General features: G+C 49.7%; 2 protein-coding genes and 1 long non-coding RNA gene across 3 annotated transcripts; all 3 read right to left on the bottom strand.

Moving 5' to 3' along the window:
- Window positions 1–12,713: 12,713 nt before the first annotated feature.
- LOC127296115 (protein NODULATION SIGNALING PATHWAY 2) lies at window positions 12,714–14,767 on the bottom strand. The gene has a single exon (XM_051326143.2). The coding sequence runs from the start codon at window positions 14,452–14,454 to the stop codon at window positions 12,784–12,786; it is 1,671 nt and encodes a 556-aa protein (XP_051182103.1). The 5' UTR covers window positions 14,455–14,767; the 3' UTR covers window positions 12,714–12,783.
- Window positions 14,768–17,015: 2,248 nt separating this feature from the next.
- On the bottom strand, window positions 17,016–17,692 carry LOC139839231 (uncharacterized). The gene is made up of 3 exons (XR_011756883.1): window positions 17,655–17,692; window positions 17,429–17,554; window positions 17,016–17,350 (listed from the first exon to the last, which is right to left on the bottom strand). It is a non-coding gene; the product is annotated as an uncharacterized lncRNA (long non-coding RNA).
- Window positions 17,693–18,058: 366 nt separating this feature from the next.
- LOC127347807 (uncharacterized) lies at window positions 18,059–24,160 on the bottom strand. Its single transcript, XM_071818220.1, has 7 exons — window positions 24,061–24,160; window positions 19,133–19,597; window positions 18,843–19,050; window positions 18,537–18,752; window positions 18,281–18,457; window positions 18,109–18,212; window positions 18,059–18,065 (listed from the first exon to the last, which is right to left on the bottom strand). Exons 2-7 carry the CDS (start codon window positions 19,582–19,584, stop codon window positions 18,059–18,061), a joined length of 1,164 nt encoding a protein of 387 aa, XP_071674321.1. The 5' UTR covers window positions 19,585–19,597; window positions 24,061–24,160.
- Window positions 24,161–25,694: the final 1,534 nt, after the last annotated feature.

Here is a 25,694-nt window from a genome sequence, read left to right as displayed (position 1 = left end):
GGTAACTGGCTTTCTCCATGGCCGTTTCACCATCATCATATCTGCTCCGGGCTTGAGGGTAAGCCGGATGACAGGGAGGTTGACCTCCATCAACCAATTTCGCACCTTTCTTGCCCGCATAGTTCTGGCCACCACTGCCTTGACCGACATTGCCATAACCTACACCTTGCCTTTTTCTACCGGCATTGCCATGACCGATATTTCCTTGCCTGTCATTTCCTTGCCTGACGATTTGATTTGCGGCTACAACCAGATCATATAGAGTAATCTGTTTGGAGTTCATACTCCGTTCTCTTCTTCTGCCGATGTGGGAGGGATGATGCGTACCTAGCCGACTTTCCTGCAACACCCCCAGCCGAATGAACGACCTAGGAAGCACCGGAACCTGGGTTTGCCTTTATAATCTCTGCATTTTTCCGGTTAGTGATAGCAAGTAATTCACTAACTCGGTCTTGCTGCTTTTGCAAAGCCTCACCGACAGATGCATCAACTCATTTGCAGCTGCCTGGGTAGCCCTAAGGTTCTTAGCCAGAGTGCTATATTTCGGCCTCTCTGCTGACACATAAGATGCCGACATAGAAACACCGGATCTATCATCACTATTCAGCTCTTTGTTGAGGTTTTCTACCTCGGTTTCGAACATCACCTACTCTGCCAGGTTCGTTGTTAACAAGAGTAAAGTCATGGGCGATGTTATACTCACGGAATGTGATGTCCAGCTCTTGCCGGGCACGAACGATATCGTCGGCCTCCTGGAGGACCTGCAGGCGTTGCGCCTCCAACTCATCTTGAGTCATGGCCAAGTTGGTAGTGGCCACGATCGGCTTCACCAGTTTGTTGACTGCGGCTTGAAGCAGAGTCAGAGTAGGGGGCGCGCTAGATGTGCCGACATCACCGTTGAGGTTCTGCTACCCCTATAAGCTGGCATGCTCGGCCGTGCCGATTTCACCGCATCATACTTGTCACCGGCAACACCTTTTCCAGCATCAACGCCCGCGCCAGCACCAGCACCAGCCATCATCACCTCCACGATGCTAGCGGGGCGATCGATAAGCCGACCGCGAGCCATGCAGACAGCAGGAGGATCCGCTGCTACCTGCACCACGTCTAGAAACCTGCGCACATGATCTGTAGCTACGTAAATCCAGTGCTCACCGAAGTGGAAGAAGCAGACGTTCCTAGGGAATGCGTGCTTGCCGAAGTTGCCAGCGTTGTCGCTGACGAAGTCCACCGATCCGATCTTCTAGACAAGGCTAGAGAGCACACGATCACTAGAGGCGAGGATGGATCCCGTCCGGATGGATGCCCCAGCTGGCGTAGCTGCTAGCCCCATGGTGGGCGCCAACTGTCATCGTGGTGAACAAACATATGCCATGGGTAGGCTTAAGTTGGGGCTGATGTATGCGAATGGATCCGGAGGAGGGAAGGTGAGCTAGCGAACACACACGAACACAACGATCTACCTAGAGTATGGGCCCTCGTGAGGAGCTAAAACCCTACTCCTGCTTGTCTGAGCTGTATATCTCTCGAGGTGGAATACCACTACTATGGTGCTCCTTGAGTTGTATGCGAGAGGAAGAAGAAGAGAGTCCAACCCCTGCTGTCGAGGTCCTGCACCCCCTTATATAGTGGGGGGGGGGAGGTTGTTACAAGGGAGAAACCCTAGCATGATATAAAGCCATGTTTTGTGTATATATAAGTCTACACCTATTCCTGTCAGGGAACCTCCATCTTGTCACAAGAACGCTGACGAAGTGAATTGGCCTTCTGTCACCACGCCGTTGACCACTGTACCTCTCGTTAGCAGCATGGTCAACCCTGCTGTTGGAATGTAGCGACGTGCCTTGCATCATGATGAGATTCACCCACACTGTTGCGTGATTATATATAGGGATGCGACTGGAGCGCTGACTTTGGGACCAGACATATGACCGTTGGCCCTATGTCGGACCCCTATGTCGCTTCCGACAAGCTATGTCGGTTCTCCATTGACATCTCCCGCCTTGGCGCACCGACATTGGTATGTCGGCACCCTATGTCGGCATACCTAACCCGGTCAACATGACCTTTACTTGCAAACAAAGTTGCCCGACTTACTGAGTCGGTTCCATAGAGTTAGTCTGGCCATTTAGGTCATACCCTTAGCCTACAGGGGGTCATCCCCCCAACAGTCCGCGTGAGTGCGGTAACACAATAGTATTACTACTTATGCTTAAAAAATGCACTCATCAGAACACCTACCAAGAGTATAAGGAATGCTCCTGGTGATGTATTTTGGAAGTAGTGGCAAGGGGATGCCAAGTCATGGGGTTATTATGTATTGCAGCTACTACACTGGGACCGACCAGGATAAAAATGGTTGCTAGTAGTTAAAAAATGAACTGCCACCACCTGATGCATCACAGATGAATGCAACTCCTCCTCCACAACCAAGTGCAGCAGTGCAACCTCCTCCACAATATTAATCAAGTGCACCACATGTTTAGTAAGAGACATATCTTCTCATTTCTTCATTACAACCTTGTACTATTACATGTAGTTATACATGAGTAACCACCTGAAGCAAGGAGTGAGCTTACAATTTCTTACCAAGATACTTTGGTTTAAAATATGGCTCATCAGGTAATTAATATCATAACTAGCTTTAGTTTCTTCTTAGTCATTGCTTGCTTGCACTATGTTAAGTTCCCCACGCTTCAAAATGCATAGGCACTTGTGAGACATAGGTAAGCTATGCCAACTCCAAAGTCAACCTTTATCAGTGCAACTCACGGCATGGTAAACCAAGGTCAAGCATCATCAAGTACTACTTTCATACAAGGTGAGCTTGCTCAGAAATGGCTAGCAGTGTAACAAGAGAAGAACAAAGAAATGGAAGATATGAAACTAGCAATTCTACATGCAAGGTATGCATATCATGTTACAAAAGTAGAGGAGACAACAAGGAAGATAGTTGAGCAAGAGAAAAGGAAGTCTGAGCAAGCAAAAGCTAGAGCAACATATCTTTCAGAAAAGAGGGAGAAGAAAAAAACAAGAAGCTGGAATCAACAAGCTTGCAAGATAAAAAACTAGAAATATTATATCAAAAGTTAAGAGAGACATTGTTGCGAAGATAAGATTGGAAGCTGCAGAGAAGAACAAGATGGCATCACAACAAAAAGAAAGACAAAGAGATGCATCAAGACTTGCACCGAGACCTGGAACAAGTGCAGCCTCAAGATGGTGGATAATGCTCAAGATTTTGTCTCTCAAAAAGCTATAAAAGATGAACATGTTCGATGAGCTTAGGGACCCCAGCACGAGCTGAACTTGTAATCATCCTATTTTCATCTAGAACCTTATGATCTATTGCAAAACATGTTGGCATTGTCATTTTGTGAGTGCAAAACAAGCCAAATTAGCACTTATGTAACCTATGGCAAAAACCTTTGAACTGTCAGGTTTACGCTCATCTATTTGAGCTATCTATGTTATTTCAAGTGTTGACAATCAATTGCCAGGTTTTAGCTATCTTTTATTTCAATGTTTGATCTTCGTCAAAAATCTCTTCTTAAGATTATGTATGTTTGTACATCATTTTAAATTCCAGGTTATTGATAATTTGAAATGCCAAATCAAACCTTTGAATTTCCAAGTTTATACTCTTTCTTTATCAGGATGCATATATCAGAAGTAACAAACAAACATTAAGCGTTCTTCTTCATAACATTATTGCACTTTCTTGTTCATTACATGTTCAATTTGCAGATATCATCTTCAAACTACCACAAAAAACAAAACTAGACACTAGACCAAATTACATCTCTCAAACTACGTGACTAGACATTCAACAAACTACACCACTAGATCAAACAATATCTCCAAAACTTGCATATTTGAATCTTGTTTTATTTGTTCAGAATGAGAATCAACAATAAATATCAAGAAAAATATCCCCATTATTATCTTCATAAGAAAAACCCGCACCTTCACTTCATCTACCAATGCCACTGTTCCTGGTCACCATCTCCTACTTACCTCCAGGTCCCCCATCTTCTTTTGCTTCCCTTTCAACCTGCCTAAGCTGTAACCCATCCACCTTTTCCTCATCCAATCCAAGTGCTTCAACTGCAAAATATCATTGTACATAATCATGTTCAAGCAGGTAAGCAACATACTCTAGTTCCAAATGCCAAAAACTGTAGCTGTGCTATCCAATTCAAACCACATCACTGTCAAATAAGTGTTCTTTGAACACACCATTCTTCACCAACACGAAAAATGTCCGAAATTTATACAACCAAGATAACTGCATTTTAGGTTAGATACATACCCCATGATGTCAACACTTGTAGTACATCCAGACGGTGTGCTCCAATGTCCCGGAGACGAAGCACTTCACCGTCTTGTGGCAGTCGAGGCAATGGATGACCGAAATGAAGGGAGCCCGATGGCGGAGCGCAGAACTACTCGTGCTGGCGCTTGCCATGGCAACGAAGTTCTGACGAATCCCTTCCTCCTCCAGGGATGGTGATCTCCGATCGCGCTCGATTTTGGGTTCAGGCAAATAGGGGATTTTATTATGGATTTAGGACAAAGAGGGAAAGAAATTCACCGGGTGAGGTGTACTTATTTGGACGCTTTCACACATAAAACCTCTTCCTTGTCACCTGGCAGGTGGGTCCCGAGCATGCCACGTCCCTAGATACAAATAGTGATAGTAGATTACTCGGTAATTGTCTTTAATGACCGTCACTATGTGTAACTGTTCTATGGTGACCGTTTTGAGATGCTCTGACAAGTAGTAAGACTAATGATGTATTTTACTCCTATAACAAATATGTAAATGCAGTGCTCCATATATACATGGTTTGATTGACGTCGAGTGATAAAATATTTGCTAGTGCATGCAGTCACTTCAGAATAATTTTGCACTCTGACTGTGATGTAGCAATCCTAACTTTATTGGTGGAGGAGTATTGATGAATGCTACTATGCTAGCGCAACAATATTCCATGATTGTATGATTAGAGCAAATGAGTTTGATGAAGTTTAGTTTGAGCATTCTCCATGGGAAGCTAATATGGGGGCACATGAGGTAGCTAGGTCCCTTTCATGTAAAATATAAATATCACGGAATAAAATACGACAAAAAAGAAATAAATATCAAAACAAAGAAAAATCAGCTAATGAAGGAAAACCATGCATTAGATCGAACCATCCCTCCATCGACAATGAGCCCCTATTTGCCGCTATGGGTTTCACTTAAGGACCAATGCTGGCAGCGGCGCGGTCGATTTGTGTTGCTTAAAGCATCCTAGACTTGGGCCAGCCCATTAACACGGGGCTCCGACCGGGTTCGGTATTTTGCACATGTTTTTTCCATTATTCGTTCTGCTCACTACTGTTTGGTTCTCACGTCCGTTTCTTTTGGTTTTCTTTTACGATTTTTTCTATTTCCATTTTTATTTTTGCTTGTCCAATTTACTTTTCCCTTTGTCTTTATTTTTCAATATTTCATTTTATGCTTGATGTGTTTTCTGGAGTTTTCTATATTCTCCATTTTATGTTCTTCTTTTCCATCAATATTTTTCATGAAAATACTTCAAAAAATTCATGTTCAAGAAATAGGATTTTTTTTTCAAAAAGACAGAAGAAAATAGAAAATTAAAAACAAAAACAAAAAGTAAGAGTAAAAGTAAAGGAAAAAACTGAAAAGAAAAAACAAGAGAAAAAATATTAAATACGCTTGGAAAAAATATATGAAAAATATATAAAGGTAAAATATAAAATATAATGGAAGAAAATATAACATAAAAGAAATATAAAATAAAAATAAACATCAAGACAAAGAAAAAGTCGGCAGAGAAGGAAAAGTCCGCATCAGATCGAGCTGGCACACCATCGCGGTGCTTCACGGAGCGAGGCCCTATTTTCCGCTACAGGTTTCACTTATGGACCGATGCTGGAAGCGTGTAGACTCTTTGCGGCGCGGTCGACTTGAAGCGTCATACACCTGGGTTGGCGCATTAACATGGGGCTCCGTTGCGAGGGATCGGGTACCGTATTTTTGTACATGTTTTTCCCATTATTCATTTCACTTGCCACTATTTGATTCGCCACGCCGCACCAGTTTCTGCTGGTTTTCTTTTACTAATTTTCTATTTCCATTTTTATTTTTATTTGTCCAATTTACTTTTTCATTTTGCTTACTTTTTCAATATTCACTTTTATGCTTGATGTTTGTTTTTTGAGTTTTCTATATTCTCCACTTCATGTTACCATCAAAATTTATTCGTCAAAATAATTTTAAAGAAGCATGTTCAAGAAATAGGAAAAAAATAGAAAGACAGTGAAAATTAGAAAATAAAAAAAAAGTCAAGTAAAAGTAAAGGAAAACAAAAAGTGAAAAGAAAAAAAGAGGAAAAAAACTGGAGCAGCACTCCATGCCACTTTCTAAAAAGGAACACAGCGACTAACTGGGCCTGGCGCATTACCGGGTCCTTGTGCGGCGTGAGCCTTCCGCAGCGTAATGGGCGGTGTATAGGATTTGGCCTAATGCCACCAGCCCATCATAAACGAGCATGCTTGATCCTTCCTGGGAGGCTCGGCCATCCTTCGCTCCTTTCGGAAACGGGAAGACCAGCCTATAACTTGACAATGATAAACTATGCTCAAATGTGAGAAAACTGTTAGGAAATATGCGTGTTGTATTACCGGGGGCTAAAGGTCACAATATATAGTACATGTACATGTGCATATATGCAGAAAGCCCCCTAACATATGGGAAAACTACAATAGACAGATATATACATCTAACACCCCCCCTCAAACTCATGGTGGATCCACAACACTGAGTTTGGAGAGTAAGAAATCATGCTACGCTCGAGTCTGTGCCTTCGTAAAAAAATCCGCCAACTGCAAATCTGAAGGCACATAATGAACCACAACAACATCATCATGTACCTGGGCACGTGTGTAAAAAGCATCAACACCGATATGCTTGGTCAGCTCATGCTTCACCGGATCACGTGCAATACTGATAGCACCTGTACTGTCAGACAAAAGTGGAGTGGGTGTCATAACATAGACCCCAAAATCTGCAAGCAACCACCGTAACCAAATCACCTCAGCAATCAACAAAGCCATAGCCCGCAACTCAGCCTCAACACTCGAACGGGAAACTACGACCTGTTTCTTCGTCTTCCAAGCAACAAGCGAACCACCAAGAAACACACAGTAAGCAGAAAGCGAATGACGATCCGTAGGATCACTCGCCCATGTAGCATCCGAATAGCACTGGAGCTGGAGAGAGCTGGAACGAGGAAAGAAAAGGCGACGAGTGATCGTGCCACGAAGATAACGAAGAACACGGAGGAGATGACTATAGTGAACAGTGGTAGGAGCTGAGACAAACTGACTCAGAATATGAACAGGATAAGAAATATCTGGACGAGTGACAGCAAGATAAACAAGACTCCCAACAAGATGGCGATAACGGGTGGGATCAGGAAGAGGATCACCATCAGTAGGACGAAGCTTAACATTAAGCTCCATAGGAGTATCGACTGTGCGCTCATCCCCAAGAGCAGCACGAGCAAGAAGATCCTGAATGTACTTTTCCTGAGAGATAGAAAAGCCATCAGAAGTGGAGGAAACCTCAAATCCAAGAAAATAGCAATGAGGACCAAGATTAGTCATAAGAAACTGATCACGAAGACGAGTCTTGACGAAGGCAATATACTCAGGATCATCACCAGTAATGATCATATCATCAACATAGAGAAGAAGAAGAGTACGTCCACGAGCAGAAGTGTGAACGAAAAGTGCTGGATCATGAAGACTAGGAGAGAAACCAGCGGCGATCCACGACGAGGCGAAGCGCTCAAACCAGGCACGAGGGGCCTGTTTGAGACCATAGAGAGAACGTCGAAGACGACAAACCATCCCATCGGGAACAGAATACCCAGGAGGAGGCTGCATGTAAACCTCCTCACTCAACTCTTCATTAAGAAATGCATTCTGAACATCAAGCTGGGAGACAGACCAGCGGCGAACAGAAGCAACAGCAAGAAGGGTACGCACAGTAGTCATATGAGCCACAGGGGCAAAAGTCTCATCATAGTCACGGCCGTGCTCCTACTGAAAACCACGAGCCACAAGACGCGCTTTATAGCGCTCAAGAGATCCATCAGAGCGAGTCTTAATTTTATAGACCCACTTACACGTGATGGGACGAACACCAGAAGGGGGAGAAACAAGATCCCAAGTGCCAGTGCGCTCAAGCGCAGCGATCTCCTCAGCCATGGCAAGCTGCCATTCAGGATGACGCTCAGCATCCCGATAAGAAGTTGGCTCGGAAACGACAGAGAGACCATACTGACTAGGAGAGTAACGAACTGGAGCACGACGCTGACGACCAGGCCGGGAAGGGGGAAGCTCATCAGCAGAAGACAAGTCATCAGAAGAAGAGGAAGAAGGGACATCATCGGAAGGAGCCGAAGCTGGAGAACAAGGAGTACTAGATGGACTAGACGAACGAGAGGATGGCGCCGAAGGGGGCGCATCAGAAGTAGGAGGGAGGGGAGGAGGGACAGCAAGGGGTGCATCCGAAAAAACAAGAAAAGAGATATCATCCACCGGGTAAGTACCCGAGGTGGGGCGAGGATAGAAGGGACGCGTCTCATCAAATGTGATGTCACGAGAGATGCGCATCCGACGACCAATGGGGTACCAACAGCGATAGCCCTTATGCTCATCACTGTATCCGAGAAAAACACACTCAACTGACTGAGCGGTCAGTTTGGTGCGTTCGCGAGGAGGCAGAAGGACATAGCAGACGCAACCAAATGAACGGAGAGTCGAGTAGTCTGGAGAAACACCAGAGAGACGCTCGAGAGGAATGCCACCCTGTAGAGCAGCGGAAGGCTGAATGTTAATGAGGTGGGCCGACGTAGCGACAGCCTCAGCCCAGAAATGTGGCGGAAGAGAAGAGGCAATCATCATAGCACAGGTGGTCTCAAGAAGATGACGATGCTTACGCTCGGCGACGCCATTTTGAGCATGCGCGCCGGGACAAGAAAACTGAGCGAGGGTGCCCTCCTCAGCAAGGACACCACGAAGGTGCTGAGAGATATACTCACCAGCAGAATCAGCACGGAACACGCGGATGGGTGAAGAATACTGAGTGCGGACCATGGCCGCAAAACGCTGATAAATAGAGAGCACCTCACTGCGAGAGCGCATGAAAAACACCCAGGTGTACCGTGAAAAATCATCAATGAATAAGATATAGTATCGATGGCCCCCTTTCGAAGCGAGGGGAGCCAGACCCCAAACATCTGAATGGACAAAATCGAACGGTCGCTGAGAGACAGACACACTAGTAGGATAGGGAAGCTGAATCTGTTTGCCTAACCTACAACCCTGACAGTGTAACGACCCATCTCCAGAGACAGACCCCAGAAGGCCACGATGAACCAAAGACGACAGGCGAGAGTCACAAAGGTGACCAAGACGATGATGCCACTGCTGAAAAGAGCCGGTGACAGAGGCAACAACCGGAGGAGAACTGGCAGATGAAGTGGCAACGGAAGAAACACGAAGCCAGTCTAACTCCCAAAGCCCCGGAGACTGACGGCTACGAGGGCCAGCTCCAACCAGGGCCTGTGTGCGACGATCCTGAACCGCACAAGACTCAGCGTCAAGAATGACGCGACAACCAGAATCGGTGAGCTGGCTAGCAGAGAAAAGGTTCATCTGAAGGCGAGGAACATGAGAAACATCAGGAACAGAGAAAGAGGGAGTAGAAAGGGTGCCTGTACTAGAAACAGGAATAGAGGTACCATCAGCCGTGACAACACGGACAGGAGAAATAAGAGACCGAAGAGCAGACAGAATAGAAGACTCGGAGGTCATATGAAAGGAAGCTCCAGAATCCAGATACCACGGGGACGTACCTGACTGTGTAGAAAGTGGTGGTCGCGCAGTGTCAGAAGAGCCAGTCACAGAACTAGCAGCGCCCGGCGAGGAAGAGTCTGGAGTAGCGATCAGACCACGAAGACCCCTGAGAATGTCCTGATCAGAGAGTGCAACTGCAGAAGATCCTAAAGAGCCAGCCTGCTGACGATCCTGGAACTACTGACGTAAACTGGGATCCCGCGTCCAGCAGGTGGAGGAAGTGTGGCCAAGCTTGCCACAGTAGGTGCAATGAGGACGAGAGCGGAGACTCGGACCGCGAGGCTGCTGACGTAAACTGGAATCCCAAGCATCAAGCAGGCAGTGAAGCTGCGCTATCTCATGCGCAGAGAGGGGCGCGACTGGAGAGGTCGACATACAATCAGGTGCCGACGAGGAGCTATCACCCACACGCACAGAGGCCACCAAAGGGAGCGACGGAGAGCAACATGCCGATGAAGACGGAGTCGGCAAAGCGCGGTCATAACCACGTGAAGAGGCCGCGAGAGTCGATGTAGAGCGGCAGGCCGACGCAGACGGAGTCGACGAAGCGCGGCCATAACCGCGGGAAAAGGCCGCAAAAGTCGATGTAGAGCGACGGGCCGACATAGACGAAGTCGGCGAAGTGCGGGCAGAGCCGCATGAAGAGACCGCAAAAGTCGGTATAGAGCGGTGAGCCGACGTAGACGGAGTCGGTGAAGCGCGGGCAGAGCCGCGTGAAGAGGCCGCAAACGAAGGCATACACGGAGGCAGCGGACAAATACCAAGTACCGAAGGGAGGCCCAAAGATAAGGCGGGATCAGCGGAAGAAGACATCGGGTAACAACAGCCGACGATAGTATTTTTTTTCTTTTTTTTTGAACTTTTTTTTTTTTTTTGGATTTTTTTTTTTGGAACAGATCGAAGTCAAGAAACAGGCCGGCGGAGAGCAGAGCGGGCTGGGCCTGCAGGAGCTGGGCGAGGACGAGGGCGTCGGGCGGCGTCCTGGCGCTCGAGATCGAGCGAGTCCTCGCGTGCGTCGGGAGGAACCCGGGGCGAATCGGCCGGAGCGAAGCAGGAGCCCGGGGCGGACGCGAGTGGAGCAGGACGCGGCGGGAATCTCACGCGGGAAGATTTTCCAGCAGCGGCCACGCGCGGGCTGGAATCTCACGCGGGATGGAAACCAGCAGCGGCCACGCGCGGATCGCGGGAGCGCGCGCAGATCGCGCCACGCGCGGGCTCTCCCGGAACGGATCGGCGCGACGCCAAGAGCGAAGCGGAGCGGATCGGCGCGGCGCGAGGAGCGGATCGGCGCGGCGTGAAGAGCGGATGACCGGGCGGGCCGGGGACGGAGAAGCGGCCGAGAACGGAGAGGCCGGGGCGGATTCCGGCGAACAGCGGCCAGGGACGGAGAAGCGGCCGGAGGAACACGTACTAGACTAGAGAATCAATTTTTGGCTCTGATACCATGTTAGGAAATATGCGTGTTGTATTACCAGGGGGCCAAAGGCCACAATATATAGTACATGTACAGGTGCACATATGCAGAAAGCCCCCTAACATATGGAGAAACTACAATAGACATATATATACATCTAACAAAAACATCCTCTACTGGCATTACCTTGACCTGCAGTAATCAGCAGAAGAAGGAGGAAATGATCTAACTTCATAGCCGTATTGGAAATGCATTAGTGGGTGTCATGGTAAGCTAATTGACATGCATGCCAACAAGTAGTCGTCGGAGCTTCAAATATACTTACTCTTCTAATCATTCTTGAAAAAATAATACTCTTCTAAGCTGTAACAAAATCTTTTTGCCAGGTCCAAGTCGTGTTCATTATACTGTTTTGGACCGGTCGAACCGATACAAGGTGGAGAGAAAACCTCTTACAAAACAGATCAAAGAAAAAAACAAGGAAGAACACGAAAAACAAAAAACGTGTCACCGAAGATATTGAAGCGAGACGGGTCAAGTCGGGGCTCCACGACGATGCCCTCAAAAGGGTAATGAGGCACTGCGTCGCCGCCTTCGAGACTACAACATCTAGGGTTTTCACACGAAGCCGTATCGCGGGGAGGATATCCACAACGATGCCCCCAAAAGGGTTATGACACCCACAGGCATCGGCCGGAAGCATCCTCACACCGCCGAGAACTCAGCCGCCCGCTGCCCCTGCGTAATGTTTCCGAACCGTGATCTGGGAGCTGCCAAAGCCGAAGCACCGCCAACACCAGGATCCTCCACCGTCCGCTCCACGCCATCCCCATGACCGAAGAGTGAGACCAATGGATTCATGTTGATGCGCCATATGATCATTTATGCCAAGTAAACCGGGCATCTGAGAATCTCCATGAAAGATGATTGTTCCGATCACCGGTGCCCGTGGGTCGAGATCGGTTGCTAACCTGTGGATTCCTGTAGAGCTACAACTAGTACATGCGGAGGATTCCATTAGCTGACAGCTCAATAGATAATCGGACCTGTGATGCAGAAGGATGCAAGTTCAGAGTGGACTAGGAAAAAAAATTAGGTGAGGAAGGATCGCCGTCCCGACCTATGATTCTGGATGAATTCAGTTATAGCCAAAGTCAAGTGAGAGTTACAACATGATTTCCTCTAGAGTACTATTTAGTTTGTCATATTCGGATGACAGATCAGAATCGACATGTACTACTTTGTTCAAACTTGTACCTCAAACTTTTCTACATCTTCGATCGATTACTAGAAGTAGACTGGGTACTAGAGTTTGCAACTCTCAACGTCTCGCAATTGACAGTTTTTGACACAAGGAGAATTCACTGACAAACTAGACTATTTACATCTGAACATTTTCAACGACGTCTAAGGATGATTCGATCCAAAGTTCAGACTAGCGCGTACGCAGGCTCTACTAGGAAGGAGTCGATGAAGTCGAACTCCGTCCGGCTAAAGCCGACGCTGGCCGGTGCCATCCCCATGGTCTGGAACGCCCCTTCCGCCGGCGACGACGGCACGGAGAGCGGCGGTGGCGCCCATACGGACGCCGAGAGCAGCCGCCGGGCCTTCCAGCCGAGCACGATCTTGTTGGGTGTCGTCTCCTCCACCGTGTACCCGTCGTTGAACAGGCCTAGGAGTAGCCTGGCCTGGCTGTGGTTGAAGCAGCTGAGCGGCACGGCCTTGAACCCGCTCCCGCGCATCCACTCTCCCCACCCGCGCCTCCCCTCGCCGTCGGCGCCGTCCATCCCTCGGTACGCGCGGCTCACGGCGCCGGCGATGTTGGGGGCGAGGATGACCCGCTCCACCAGGCCGCGCACCCGGCTCTGCGTCGGGAACCCGGCCTCCAGCGAGTCCCACACTGCCGAATACCGGTGCAGCTCCTCCATGAACCGGCCCACAAAGCCGCCCGCCGCCTCCTCCTCGTTCTCCTTCTCCGCTTCCCCTTCCTCCTCCACCACCGTCACCACCTTGGCACCGAGCGCGGCCATGCCGGTCAAGAACGACGCCACCGAGCCAGGCGGCCGTCTGATGCTGGTCGTCGCCGCGGCTTGGTGGAGTATGCAGTTGCCCACGAGCGTCTCCCCCTTGACCAATCGGACCGTCGCCGGCCTGAACATCTCGTCCGAGTCCAAACGGCAATGGCCGAACGAGAAGGGCTGCCCGATGGATCCCGCGAAGGCCGCAAGCCGCCGTCCGGCCTCCTGGACCGCCCGCGCGCCGCCCCCACCGCCTCTCGTGACGGCGGTGATGCGCAGGTGGGGAGGCGACACGCCGTCGGGGCGCGACGTCATGGCCTGCATCAGGGACGACCACTGGATGCCCTCGGCGAGGTCGTAGTCAACGATGTGGACGCGCCGGTCGCCGGCCACCGCCTCGAGGATCGCCTGGTTGGCCGTGAAGTGGCCGAACTTCATGTAGGGCGACATGTCCTGGAGCATCTGGAATGCGGTGAGCACGTCGCCGGTGTTGTGGTGGGAGGCGGAAACGGCGGACTGCCTACCGGCGACGGCGTGGGAGCCGTCGAGGAGGCCCTGGAGCGCGTCGGTGAAGTGCGCGGCGAGGCGCTCCATGTTGGAGGCGCCGGCGTTGGCGCCGGTGGTGGAGACCATGTCCTTGAGCCGAACCAATATCACCCGTGCCAGCTCCCGGCTCTTGTGCGGGCCGGAGAGCGCCTCGGCGGCCGCCATGAGCAGGTGCAGCAGCCGGAGGCCCTTCTCGGGGTTGCACTCCTGCTGCAGGTCGTCGAGCTGTACGGGCGTGCCGGGGTTCGTGGTGGTGGTGCTGCTCGGGTTGGAGCAGGATGGCCCGTCCGGGAACAAGGCCAGGTGGTCGGCACCGATGAGACTGTCGTCGCAGAGCATGGACTCGATGAGGCCGTGGAGGTCATGGCCGGTGCCGTCGTCGGAGCAGAAGGCGCCCCAGTCGCCGACTGGGGACAGCGCATTCCAGGGATACAGCCCCATGCCGTCGTCGAGGGAGGAGGAGGAGGGGGAGGTGGTGATGGAGCTGCAGCCGGAGATCTCGAGCTCCCCGATCACATCCTCCATGGTCACGTCCATGGCGACCTACTCTGTGTTTGTCACGCTGTATGTTGCGTGGGGAATGTTTTGGCGCGTGGGAACAGAAGGTATGGAGCGCCGGTGGGCAGGGAGCACAGATTAACTTCACAAGTAGAGGAGTACACGGCGGATCGCTTATTTATAGCCGGTGCTGCCACAGTGAGCGCCGGCCCGGCCGTGACTAGGTCGAGCGAGGCACTATAGCAGGTGCGCCTAAAATGGGAACCAGCAGCGATGGTGCACCGGTTCTGCCACTCTCGGACACCGGCAGGGCATTTGGGCCTAAAATATTTGACGAGATGGACGGATTTTGTTTTTCTCGTTAGACCGTACAGTACATGGTGCAGCTCGCCCATTGGACATTAATAATCCACCGTTTCTCTCTCCCTAGATAGAGCAATACCGGAACATCAAGAAGCATGTGTATACTCAAAGGACCAAGTGGGCCTAATCATATGGTGTCCTCCCTTTGTCTAAAATAGACATATGACGCCATCAGTTCTTTTTTTTGTTGACATGTGACCCCATGAGATAAATGCACAAGAAACTGATCACAAAGGATTTGGGAGGCATGGAATAAAAGGTACGGGGAGATATGGTGAGTGATCGAGTACAAAAACGGGGAGATATGGAGATATGTCGACTATTAGTTTAGTCTGAATTTGGTACTCTCCAATAGATTATGCCATTGGTTACACTTATATTAAAGTAGACATAATGAAAACATTGAACTTATGTTGATGTGCAAACACACAGTGCAGAGTTGCTAGGGATACGAGCACCATTTTGAATAAGGACTCTCGGTCTATGGAAGTTGTCATTTCTGCCACCCGCTTGTTTGTTGTTTCCTTGGTGTTGGTGTCTTTTTTTGTGTGCTGGTCGTCCCCTCTTATGGGCTTATGTGGGCATGACCTTCTACTCCAATACGTAGAATTATCCGGACTCCCCTCTTATGGGCTTGTGCTAAGTATTAACTATAATGTTGTTCTCATTAAATTGTATTTTCTAATAGAGAATGTTTCTTGAATTCTTTGACAATTGCATAAACTGTATGGTGCAGATTACATATGTGTGTCTGTCTATAACTAACATTCATATGTATCATTGTAGATATCTCTAAAGTGTACAATAAAAACATCTGAATAGCACTTTCTAGTGTATGATTACGTAAAGAAACTTATAGAGTACAAACTGAACTTTTACCATTGATTTTTTACCGGTGTTGGCATCGTCAAATGTATCTCATTGTGTACATGCTTTGTATTTTTTGCTGGAATATTATAGCTTATAGTAACCAACGACAAACATTAAAGAGCTCTGGATTGGATTTCCCCTTTGGATTATACTTCTATTTGATATGCTCACATGAAATGTGCTTGGCATGATATAGTGTATACAAATGCTCCTTCCAATTCTTCAAATAAAAGTCATGCATGAAAAAACCTTGTTAACTATATACGAAACATTTAGTATGTGCATCACATGGAAACTAGCAGCTATCCTAACGAAACTTGGCGCCTACCATAATTTGGCTTATTCCTCTAGGTGGTACACACTTTTGGTTCCTTGTCCATGGACTTGCTCCTATACGATCAGTTCTTTTTGAGATATTTCATACTCTCTTGGGCGTAAAAAAAAAGTACAGTGGTTACTAGTATGCTTAGTATTCGGGGGTCTTCCTACACTTGAGACCCGGGGACGGTCGCCTTGTTTGCCCGTCCTATGCACCGGCCCTGATCAAGCCTTGAAATTCTTGCGTCGGCTCCAAGGCCGTCCAGAGTAACTAGTATCATGCAAATCACAAAGAGAGCATGGAGTCTACTTATTTGCCTGTCACAAAGTCAGTTGCCTCAAGCACTACAGGAATCCATCGAGGTGCCGACGGCCGGCGGCCCTCGGCGTACCACCGCCTCGCCCTCGGCGTATGGTACGCCGACGGGGACCCTCGGCATAGCTCCTCGGGCAAGGTCAGCCTCGGGACAGCCCAGCTGGCCGTCGGCGTAGAGGAGACCGTCGGCGTAGAAGGCGAAGGCCGAGGGCGACGACCACCCGTCGGCGTACTAGCCCTCGGCGTAGCAAGCTAACGGACGACGTCGACCTGACGGTCGTTACCGCTACGCCGAGGGTGCGGCCGTCGGCGTACGCTGCCACGCGGCGGGCTCTGGCGAGCCGTGGCGCGCGCTACGCCGAGAGTGAGGCCGTCGGCGTACGCTGCCACGCGGCAGGCCCTGGCGAGCGCTGGCGCACGCTACGCCGAGCGTGAGGCCGTCGGCGTACGCTGCCACGCGGCAGGCCCTGGCGAGCGCTGGCGCACGCTACCCCGAGCGTGAGGCCGTCGGCGTACGCTGCCACGCGGCAGGCCCTGGCGAGCGCTGGCGCACGCTACCCCGAGGGGGAAGCCGTCGGCGTACATGAGACCATTTGGTCCATGTCGACGCTACCCCGAGGGGGAAGCCGTCGGCGTAGCTTGGACCATTTGGTCATTTTTTTTGGTTTTTTTGCTGTTTTCCAGATTTGGCAGATAATAAAAGCACATAAAATTCACATAAAATTCACAGGAACTTCGCATGAAGTGCAAATACACATAACATGAAGTGCATACATAGTGTCATAGTGGATACATAGTGCCATAATGTGCATACATGGTGGTGCCCTAGTGTGCATACATGGTGCCATAGTGTCGATAAGAGATACAATGCGACAACTAGAGGAGCTCGTCGCCGCTAGACACCGGCCCGGGCCGATTCCTTCCGGTAGAAGCTGCGGAAGAACCACCGGGAGAAGGACCGGGAGAAGTACCGGGAGAAGTACCGGGTGTAGCACCGGGAGAAGGACCACCATGATGAACCGGTGTGATCTCCCTCCCACCACCCTGGTTTCCGGAACATCCCGTTCCCTACACACATGTTCCCGAGATGTTAGCAATTTGCGAGGCAAAGGAAAGCCGTAGTATTCGGTTTGGCGAAGAACTTACCGTTGTTCTCCCATAGTACTCCGCAGCGAAATTTTCCTTCGATGGCATGTTTGGCGCCGGCCCCGGAAAGGGAGGCATCGGCCCTAAATCCGCTGTCTGTCCAGTTTGATTGGCCACCATCGACGCCTGCAAGATAGTTTACATGTCAGTCTTTGAAGAAATGAAGCATCAAACTAGGGGAAAGTGGGACTTGTCATCATTTGCAGAAACAAAGGTTGGAACTTACATGTATATATGCCATGTACTCCATGAAGTGCTGCTGGTGCGGTTGAAGGCCACCTGATATTCTTGATGAGCGACCACGTAGGCCGCCTCGAAGTCGAGCTACAATTTCACAAATTCATGTCTCGTTAGCACTTAGCAATGTATGAACGAAAGTCGGAAAGAGGATGGAAATGAGGGAAACTTACGTCGTATGCGGGTTGTTGCCGAGACCGGCGACGAGGCGGGAGAGGGGGGCTGTCCTTGGTGAGTCCCGCCTTGAGACGCGTGAAGGTCGTGGTGAGGGTATGCTTGACGGCCTTGTTCAGCATGGCGAGACGGCCATGCGGCAACCCTCCGGACGACAGACCAACGACTCCTCGTCGACCTCCGCGCTCATGGGGTCATCCACCTCCGGGTGACGATGCCTCACCATCTCGCAGTAGTTCTCGACGTCCTCGGCGTAGGTGCCGAAGTACTCAGGGAGCGAGGGCTGGGGCTGCGAGAGATCGGGCTTCTTAAGCCGCATCTTGTTGTATATCTCGAGGTCAGACATCTCCTCCTCGGGTCCTAACGCGGCCCTCTGCATCGCGAAAGGAAATGTTGTGAGTACCAACTTTGAACCTGAAGGAAAATAAAATGTATACATACCGTCTTCCCCTTGTAGCGCTCGTAGCTGAGGTTTCCCCCACAGTGTGTGCCACCGTCGCCTCGGTTCTCCGCGTTCCGCCTCGCCACGGCTGCAAAGTCCTCGTCCATCTTGAGCCACCTCGTCCTAACCATCTCCTCCCATGCCTCGGCATGCGGCTCGGCCCAATCGGGGATAACCTGAAAATGCAATACTCAACTCAATCTAATGCAATCGCAACTTAGTAGCAATGTAGAATCTCATTGACATTTTACTCACCGACATGTAGTCCTCCACCGTCATCTCGTACTCGGCCTTAGCATTCTTACCGACAATGTCCGGCTTATGGACCCTCTCGCCTCTCTCTGCCCAGAAGTGACCCGCGGACGTGATCCTTTGGTTGTACCACACCTGCGGTGTCAACCTCTCACAAGTCGCCCGCAAAGTCCTGTTCGCGGCCGCCTCCTCAACCTCGGGCGCCACACGATAAAAACACTTCAATCATGCAAAAAACAATTGTGAGATTCATGAGTTAGAACATTGGGGTCATCAAATATGAACGAAGCTCGAGAAAATATGTCTTACCCAAAACTTTCTCATCACGGCCTCAGCAGCCGTCGGGAAGCCTACGCCAGGGGCACTCTCGTAGTCCGTCCAAGTAGTGGCTAGCTTCATCTCGCCAGCTGGGACAGTGCCGAGGGGATAGTACTTGCCCGGCCAGAACTTCCTAAGCAAAGCTCCAATCATGCTGCTAGGCAGGCGCCCCTTGACCCCCGGAGGAAATATCCAATTGCTGCACATGAAAATCAAACATTAGCACATGAAAATCAAACATTAGTACTTGAAAATCGAAATTGCCAAATTAGTACACTTACTCAGTGCCAGCAGGAATAATAAGGGTCTTCGCCTCATGGGTCTTAGGCTCCTTCCTCTCGTCGGGGACTCTCGCTTCCCCACGAATCTTCAGTGCCTTCGGCCGCCCATCCTCCTCCGGAGTCTCAAACCCGCGGCTAGAGTCCTCCTCGGCTCTAGACTCCGTCTCCGCCTCCTCTCTAGACGTCCCCTCCAAAAAGAACCCGGAAGCAACGTCGCCTGAAGCCGAGGGTGGTGGCTCAAAGTCCGGTCCTCCCCAGCCACCTCCACCTCCACCTCCACCTCCACCTCCACCTCGTCCCCGTCCTCGTCCTCGTCCTCGTCCTCCTCCTCCTACCGCAAAGTCCTCGTAACGCGGATTGCGACGCGGTTCCCTCTCACTCCTTCTAACATTGTTCTTGCGTTGTTGCATCTTCTTAAGCAAGCTCGACGAGTCCTCCTTGCCGCCGCTCATATTGTTCAATCACCTGCATTGAGAAAGAGAAAACAATTAAGAAGCATGTTGAAAAATATATAAATAGTAAGCATAAAGACACTAAACAATTAAGAAGCATGTTCAAGAATATATAAATACTAAGCATAAAGATACTAAACAATAAAGAAGCATGTTGAAAAAAATATAAATAGTAAGCATAAAGATACTAAACAAATAAGAAGCATGTTGAAATATAAACACATAAAAGACCCTCACCAGCCGTCATCAATCTCATCGTCAATCTCATTTTGTTTCTCCTTGCCACTATCACTATCACTATCTTTTGAGTAGTAAGTTGGATTTTGATAGACGGGTGGAGGCTCATCATCGCTATCATCTTCCACTTGTAACTTCTCGAGCATATCTATGTCCTTTAGATCCACCACTGACTCACCACGAGTTTCTGCATCGTTCCTGAGGTCCTCTTCAAGAACACATTCTAACTCAAAGTGCCCGAAGTCCTCTTCCTCTTGATAGAAAATTCCCTCGTATGTTACAGGGTCAATGTTGTTGTAATCGTCCTCGGAGGGAATCGGTAGGTTACCATGTGGCGATACCTGGAACACGACTTCCCAGCCGTTGAGGGCCGCTTTCTGGCATGGGTACGGCAAATAATAAACTTGCTTGGCTTGGTGAGCAACAATATAGACATCGGCTCCGGTATAGGTGGTGGAAGGCTTAACTTCAACTAACCCAATGGACTTGGTAATTCTCTGTCCACCTCTTGGGTCGAACCAATGACACTTGAACACAACGAGATTGAGTTGTTTGTTTGTACGGTTGAAGGTCAGCTCGTATACATTCTCTAACCTCCCGTAGTAATCAAAGGTATCGGATCCTTTAGTGAAGACACCAGTATTTATCGTTTTTGGATTCGCCGGCCCTTCTGGTGTGTCTCTGTATGGAATCGAAACCCATTCACGTCATACTTCTCATACTTCATGACGTCACGGTTACAACCTTGAGAAACACATCTCAACTCATCTGTCATCTCAACGTTTGCATCAGCTCCCTACAAGCACGGTTCAAATTTGTTGTGTGCATTAGTTACGTGGAATAACAGGGACAAGTCACATATTGGTAGGTAAGAGGGACAGCTTAGACATTACATTTATCATGAACCAAGACACAAAGTTTATTTTTACTTCGGGAGCACCCTCTTTCAGTAGAGTCTCCAACTCCGCGCCCGTGGGATCGCGCGGAAGCCACCACTGTTCATCCGTGAATTCGCTGAAAGGATACAATAAGCATTAGACCGAGTTGAGTGTAGGTGATCGAAACTAGATACAATAAGCATTACACCATGTTACCTAATGAAATCGTGACCGCCATCGTCGTCGTCCCCCCACCACTTCCTTCATGTTCATAAGCACATAGAGCATTATGCAATCCTTCTCTTCCCTCTCCAATCTATATTTTTGTCCTTTACCAGCCTTGCCACCGGGACATTGGAATAGTTGAAGCTTGGGGTCATTCATGGGCACGTCGACATTGTAACGAGAGACCGGGTTATGCAGAGTGGGAACTTCATCAGGATAGTACGTTGTTGCGGCATCTGCCATCTCCCGAAGGCACGTTGCCTCAGCTATGCATGCTTCAATCTTGGCTTTGTTTCCGAGTTATCTTCCGAATATACTTGAACTCTCTCTCAATACAAAAGCGCCACCGAAAGCGCCTTTGGGCCACCCAAGAGTGCCTCGTTTGCGAGGTGCACAATGAGATGTGCCATCGGAGTAAAGAAGCCTGGCGGAAAGATCATCTCCAAATTGCATAGCAACTCCGGCACTTGAACTTGCAGCTTCTCAATAACCTTAGGACATATCTGCTTAGCACAGAGCGTGCGGAAGAAATGGCTCAACTCCGCGAGCACTCGCCATATTTTCTCGGGGAGATACCCTCGAAGCATCACCGGCATCAGCCGCTCAATCCATATATGATAGTCGTGACTCTTGAGCCCGGTGACTTTTCCCGTCGAAAGATTGACTCCCTTGCTCATATTCGAACAATAACCATCGGGGAACATCACAACGTATTTTAGCCACTTGAATGCCTCCTTCTTTTGGATGGAATCAAGGCGAAGTCGGCGTGGGTCTTGAACAAATTCTTTCGAGGGCCTTTAGGAGGTTGAATTTGTAATTTCTTCCTATAAATGAGCTTCTCAACATCGACTCTAGCCTTGACATTATCCTTTGACTTCCCGGGAATGTTTAGGCACGTGTGAAATAAGGACTCCGCGACATTCTTTACGGTGTGCATCACATCGATGTTATGGGGAAGTTCGAGGTCCTTGTAATACTCGAGCTTCGTTAAGGCTGCCTCGTGAGTCCGGTTGTGCGTTACACCATATCCCTCAAATTGATGGCCAGCTTCCGATGCCGCGGCACGAGAGCACGTAGCTCGGCATCAACAGCTATACCATCGAACTGTGGCACCACTGATACTTCATCCACAACTTTGCCTTTCTTGAAGTTCTTTTTGTCTTCTCCGAACGGATGCCTCCGTTTGAGGTACCGCCGATTCGTGTCAAACGCAACATACTTGCGACCCTTATTTAGCCAAAGGAACTCAAGTCGATGCACTGCACACCGGGCATGGCCATTTACCAGCTGTACACCATCCGCATGTTAGGGCGTACCCGGGCATGTCATGCATGGTATACCGCAACCAAACTTTCATGCGAAGTTTGTCTTCGATGCTCGGTCGTACGTCAACGTCCCGTGGTGCCAAGAGTGGTTCAAATCTTCCACAATCGGCTGCATGTAGACACTCAAGTTCTTCCCCGGGTAATGGGGCCCTGGAATGATCAGCGACAGAAACATGGTCTTCCTCGTCATTAGGACTCCGGGAGGGAGATTGAGCGGAATTACAAACACGGGCCAACAACTGTAATTGGAATTCGACATACCATATGGATTGAAGCCATCTGTAGCTATCGCAATTACGACATTCCGAGCATCTGCTGCCATATGGGGGTATTTTCTATCAAAGTTCTTCCATGCATTGCCATCGGATGGATGTCCCATCTTCGTCCGCCCTGATTGTCCTTTATTCGAGTCCCCATCTTGTGCCACGTCATCTGTTTGGCGGTCTCCTCGATCAAGTAAAGCCGCTGGATTCTTTTTATGAATGGGAGATACCGAAGAATCGACTTTGCGATCTTTGACTGCCTCACCTGACCATCCTTTCCCGTTACCTCTTCATACCTAGAGGCCTTACAAATGGGACAGTACTTGTCCTCCGCAAACTGTTTCCGAAGAGAACACAGCCATTTTCACAACAGTCTATCCTTTGATAATCCATGTTGAGCGCCGACATGAGTTGCCTCGTCTCGTGCAGGCTTTTAGGCGACAATGCCCTTTGGGCAACATGTTACCAGTTGTTTTCAGACTTGCTTCGAAGCCGTCACGGGTGGTGTTGTACCGGGTCTTGTCGGCTAGACATTGGGAGATGGCATCGAGCTGAGAAATCTCGGCGCCATCGTACAGAGGCGTCTTAGCAGCGGCTATCATATCATAGAAGGCCTTCGCGGCTGGCTCTGGTTCCTCCGGTTGGAGGTTCCTCCGGTTCTGGCGGTTCCTCCCGTGAAGGTGGCGACTCTGGCATGTGGGCATCGACAAGATCATCTAGAAAGTCTCTAACCCCATCGTACTCATTGCCATTGAGCCGCTGCCGCATCACCTCACCTCTGTCACGTTCGTGCTCATCAAAGTCGATCTGCGTGACGTAACGAGGCATATACCCATATTGCGAAGGTGTTTAAACATGTCATCCTTTCCACGACGGTGATGCTTCAAGCAACGATTGCACGGGCAAAGTGGCTGAACCTTCTGTTTTGTACCACGCGCCAACTCCTTCACTAAATGCCAAGTCTTCCTTATCCACTCATCTGTTTTATTAGTCGCACTAACACGGCCGGTGTACATCCATCCATTATCAGCCATCCTCTGCTCTATTGGAAGCCAAACGACAAGCATAGCATTTATATCAAATAGGAGAATGCATCATATTTTAATTTTTTAACGAGGCAAAACGAATGCATCAACCTACATCTCTACTAGGTGGGCTCCTAGCAGCCGCCGGATCCGTAGATTGAGTACGTTCTCCATGCTCTACCCCGGTCCGAGTCAAAATTTCGGCAGCACCTCCCCGCTGCTCTCCCGATACACGTCTCGCCAAAAAGACAAGAGGATGTGCATCCGGAGAACAACGGTGAGGCGCTGCCGAAATCCTGACTCGGACCGGAGCAGAGCATGGAGAACGTACCCAACTACGGATCCGCCGACTGTCCCGTAAATGCCGCAAGCGTTACGGTTGAAAATATGCCGACCACTAATGCATATTTATCCGCGTAACGCTTGAGGACGGGAAGTGACACCTAGGTGACGCAACTTGACTTGGAAAATGAATCTAGTGACATAAATAAAATGCGGAGAAGAAGTTGGAAATTTTGCTCACCCTCGGCTGTAGAGGAAGTAGTCGAACAACCGACCGTCGAGAAGCGCGTCAAGATCCGGGATCGTCACGCCGGGGTGCTCAAGACGAGGCGGTCACGGCATGGCCTATTACAAATACATATTATTAGAAGAAATTCACATTTGCATTTCTATTTCAATTATTAAACATATCATTTCAATTTCAACTAGACATTTCTATTTCTTTCCAAATGTCCAGTATTCTATTTCTATTACTATTTCAAATCAATTCTATTTCTATTTGTTTCTACTATTTACACTATTCTATTTCTATCCCCACTATCTATTGTTGGAGAAGAACACACATACATACATATGGTTTCAATTTCTATTTCCACTATTCTATTTCTATTTCTATTTCAAATCAATTCTATTTCTATTTGTTTCTACATCAATTTCTATTACAACAATTAAAGCAATACAAAAATGAAAAAAGGCTAAAGTTGCTTACCATACCCTGGTACTGGGAGGGGTGTTGAGGAGGAGGAGGGCGGCGACGGGAGGATGGCCGGGGCGAGGAGGAGGCCGGGGCGAGGAGGAGGGCGGCGATGGGAGGAGGGCCAGGGCGAGGAGGAGGCCGGGGCGAGGAGGAGGGCGGCGACGAGAGGAGGGCCGAGGGGCAGAGAGGATGGGGATGGGAGGAGGGTGGGGACGGGAGCAGCGGTGACGGGAGGAGGGCCGGGGGCCAGTGGTCGGGGACGGGAGGAGGGCGGCTCGACGGGAGGAGGGCGGCGCGAGCGGCAGGTGGCGGCGGCGGCGGGAGCAGCAGGTGGCGGTGGCGTCGGGGACAGGAGGAGGGCGGCGCGACGGGAGGAGGGCGGCGCGAGCGGCAGGTGGCGGCGGCGGCGGGAGCGGCAGGTGGCGGCGGCGTCGGGCGGAGCGGCGGCGGCGGGAGCGGCAGGTGGCGGCGGCGGCGGGAGCGGCAGGTGGCGGCGGCGTCGGGCTGAAAACGCGAGCGCGGGACTTGGGCAAAATGCGAGCGGGATTGGGGAAAACGCGTGCGGGCAGGCCGACCAGGTGTTCCCAGATCCCTAGCTACGCCGAGGGGCACCCTCGGCTTAGCCAGATTCCCTCATACGCCGAGGGCCACCCTCGGGTTAGCCAGAATTTTTTTTTTTTTTTTTTTTTTTTTTTTAAACATTAGCCAGAATTTTTTTGTCTGTTTTTTCTTTCATTGTTTCTTCTAACTATAATATACTAGTATATATTATATTAGGTCCAGATTACCTTTTTTACCACGTTCACATTAAATTGAGTGCGCGGTCTACCCTTTCGATCGGGCGGTCTACCCCTTTGACCGACCTCCATCGGCGGTGCCTCCATAGGAACAAGTAGTAAAAATAATTATATCATCTTACCTCGAGATTCCCTCTGGTACAAGAAACCCTAACCTCAGAGCCCCGTAGATCTACCCCTTTAACCGGGCGCGCGGAACATGCGGTATGGCCGTACCGGGCGCGCGGGACATGTGGTATGGCCGTATAATTGCCGTATCCAAATTCCGTCTTTTGCCGTGGTTACTAGGACACATAAAATGACGCCACGCGGCTCCGCGCGATTTTTTGGCTCCGTTTGCTTTGCCAACTGCGCAAAACGGGGCCGCCGGGACATGCGGTA

Source organism: Lolium perenne, chromosome 4, assembly GCF_019359855.2.
Source record: "Lolium perenne isolate Kyuss_39 chromosome 4, Kyuss_2.0, whole genome shotgun sequence".
In the NCBI taxonomy this organism is placed as follows: domain Eukaryota; kingdom Viridiplantae; phylum Streptophyta; class Magnoliopsida; order Poales; family Poaceae; genus Lolium; species Lolium perenne.
The sequence above is the reverse complement of the archived record's forward strand: the minus strand, read 5'-3'. Positions and strand labels throughout refer to the sequence as shown.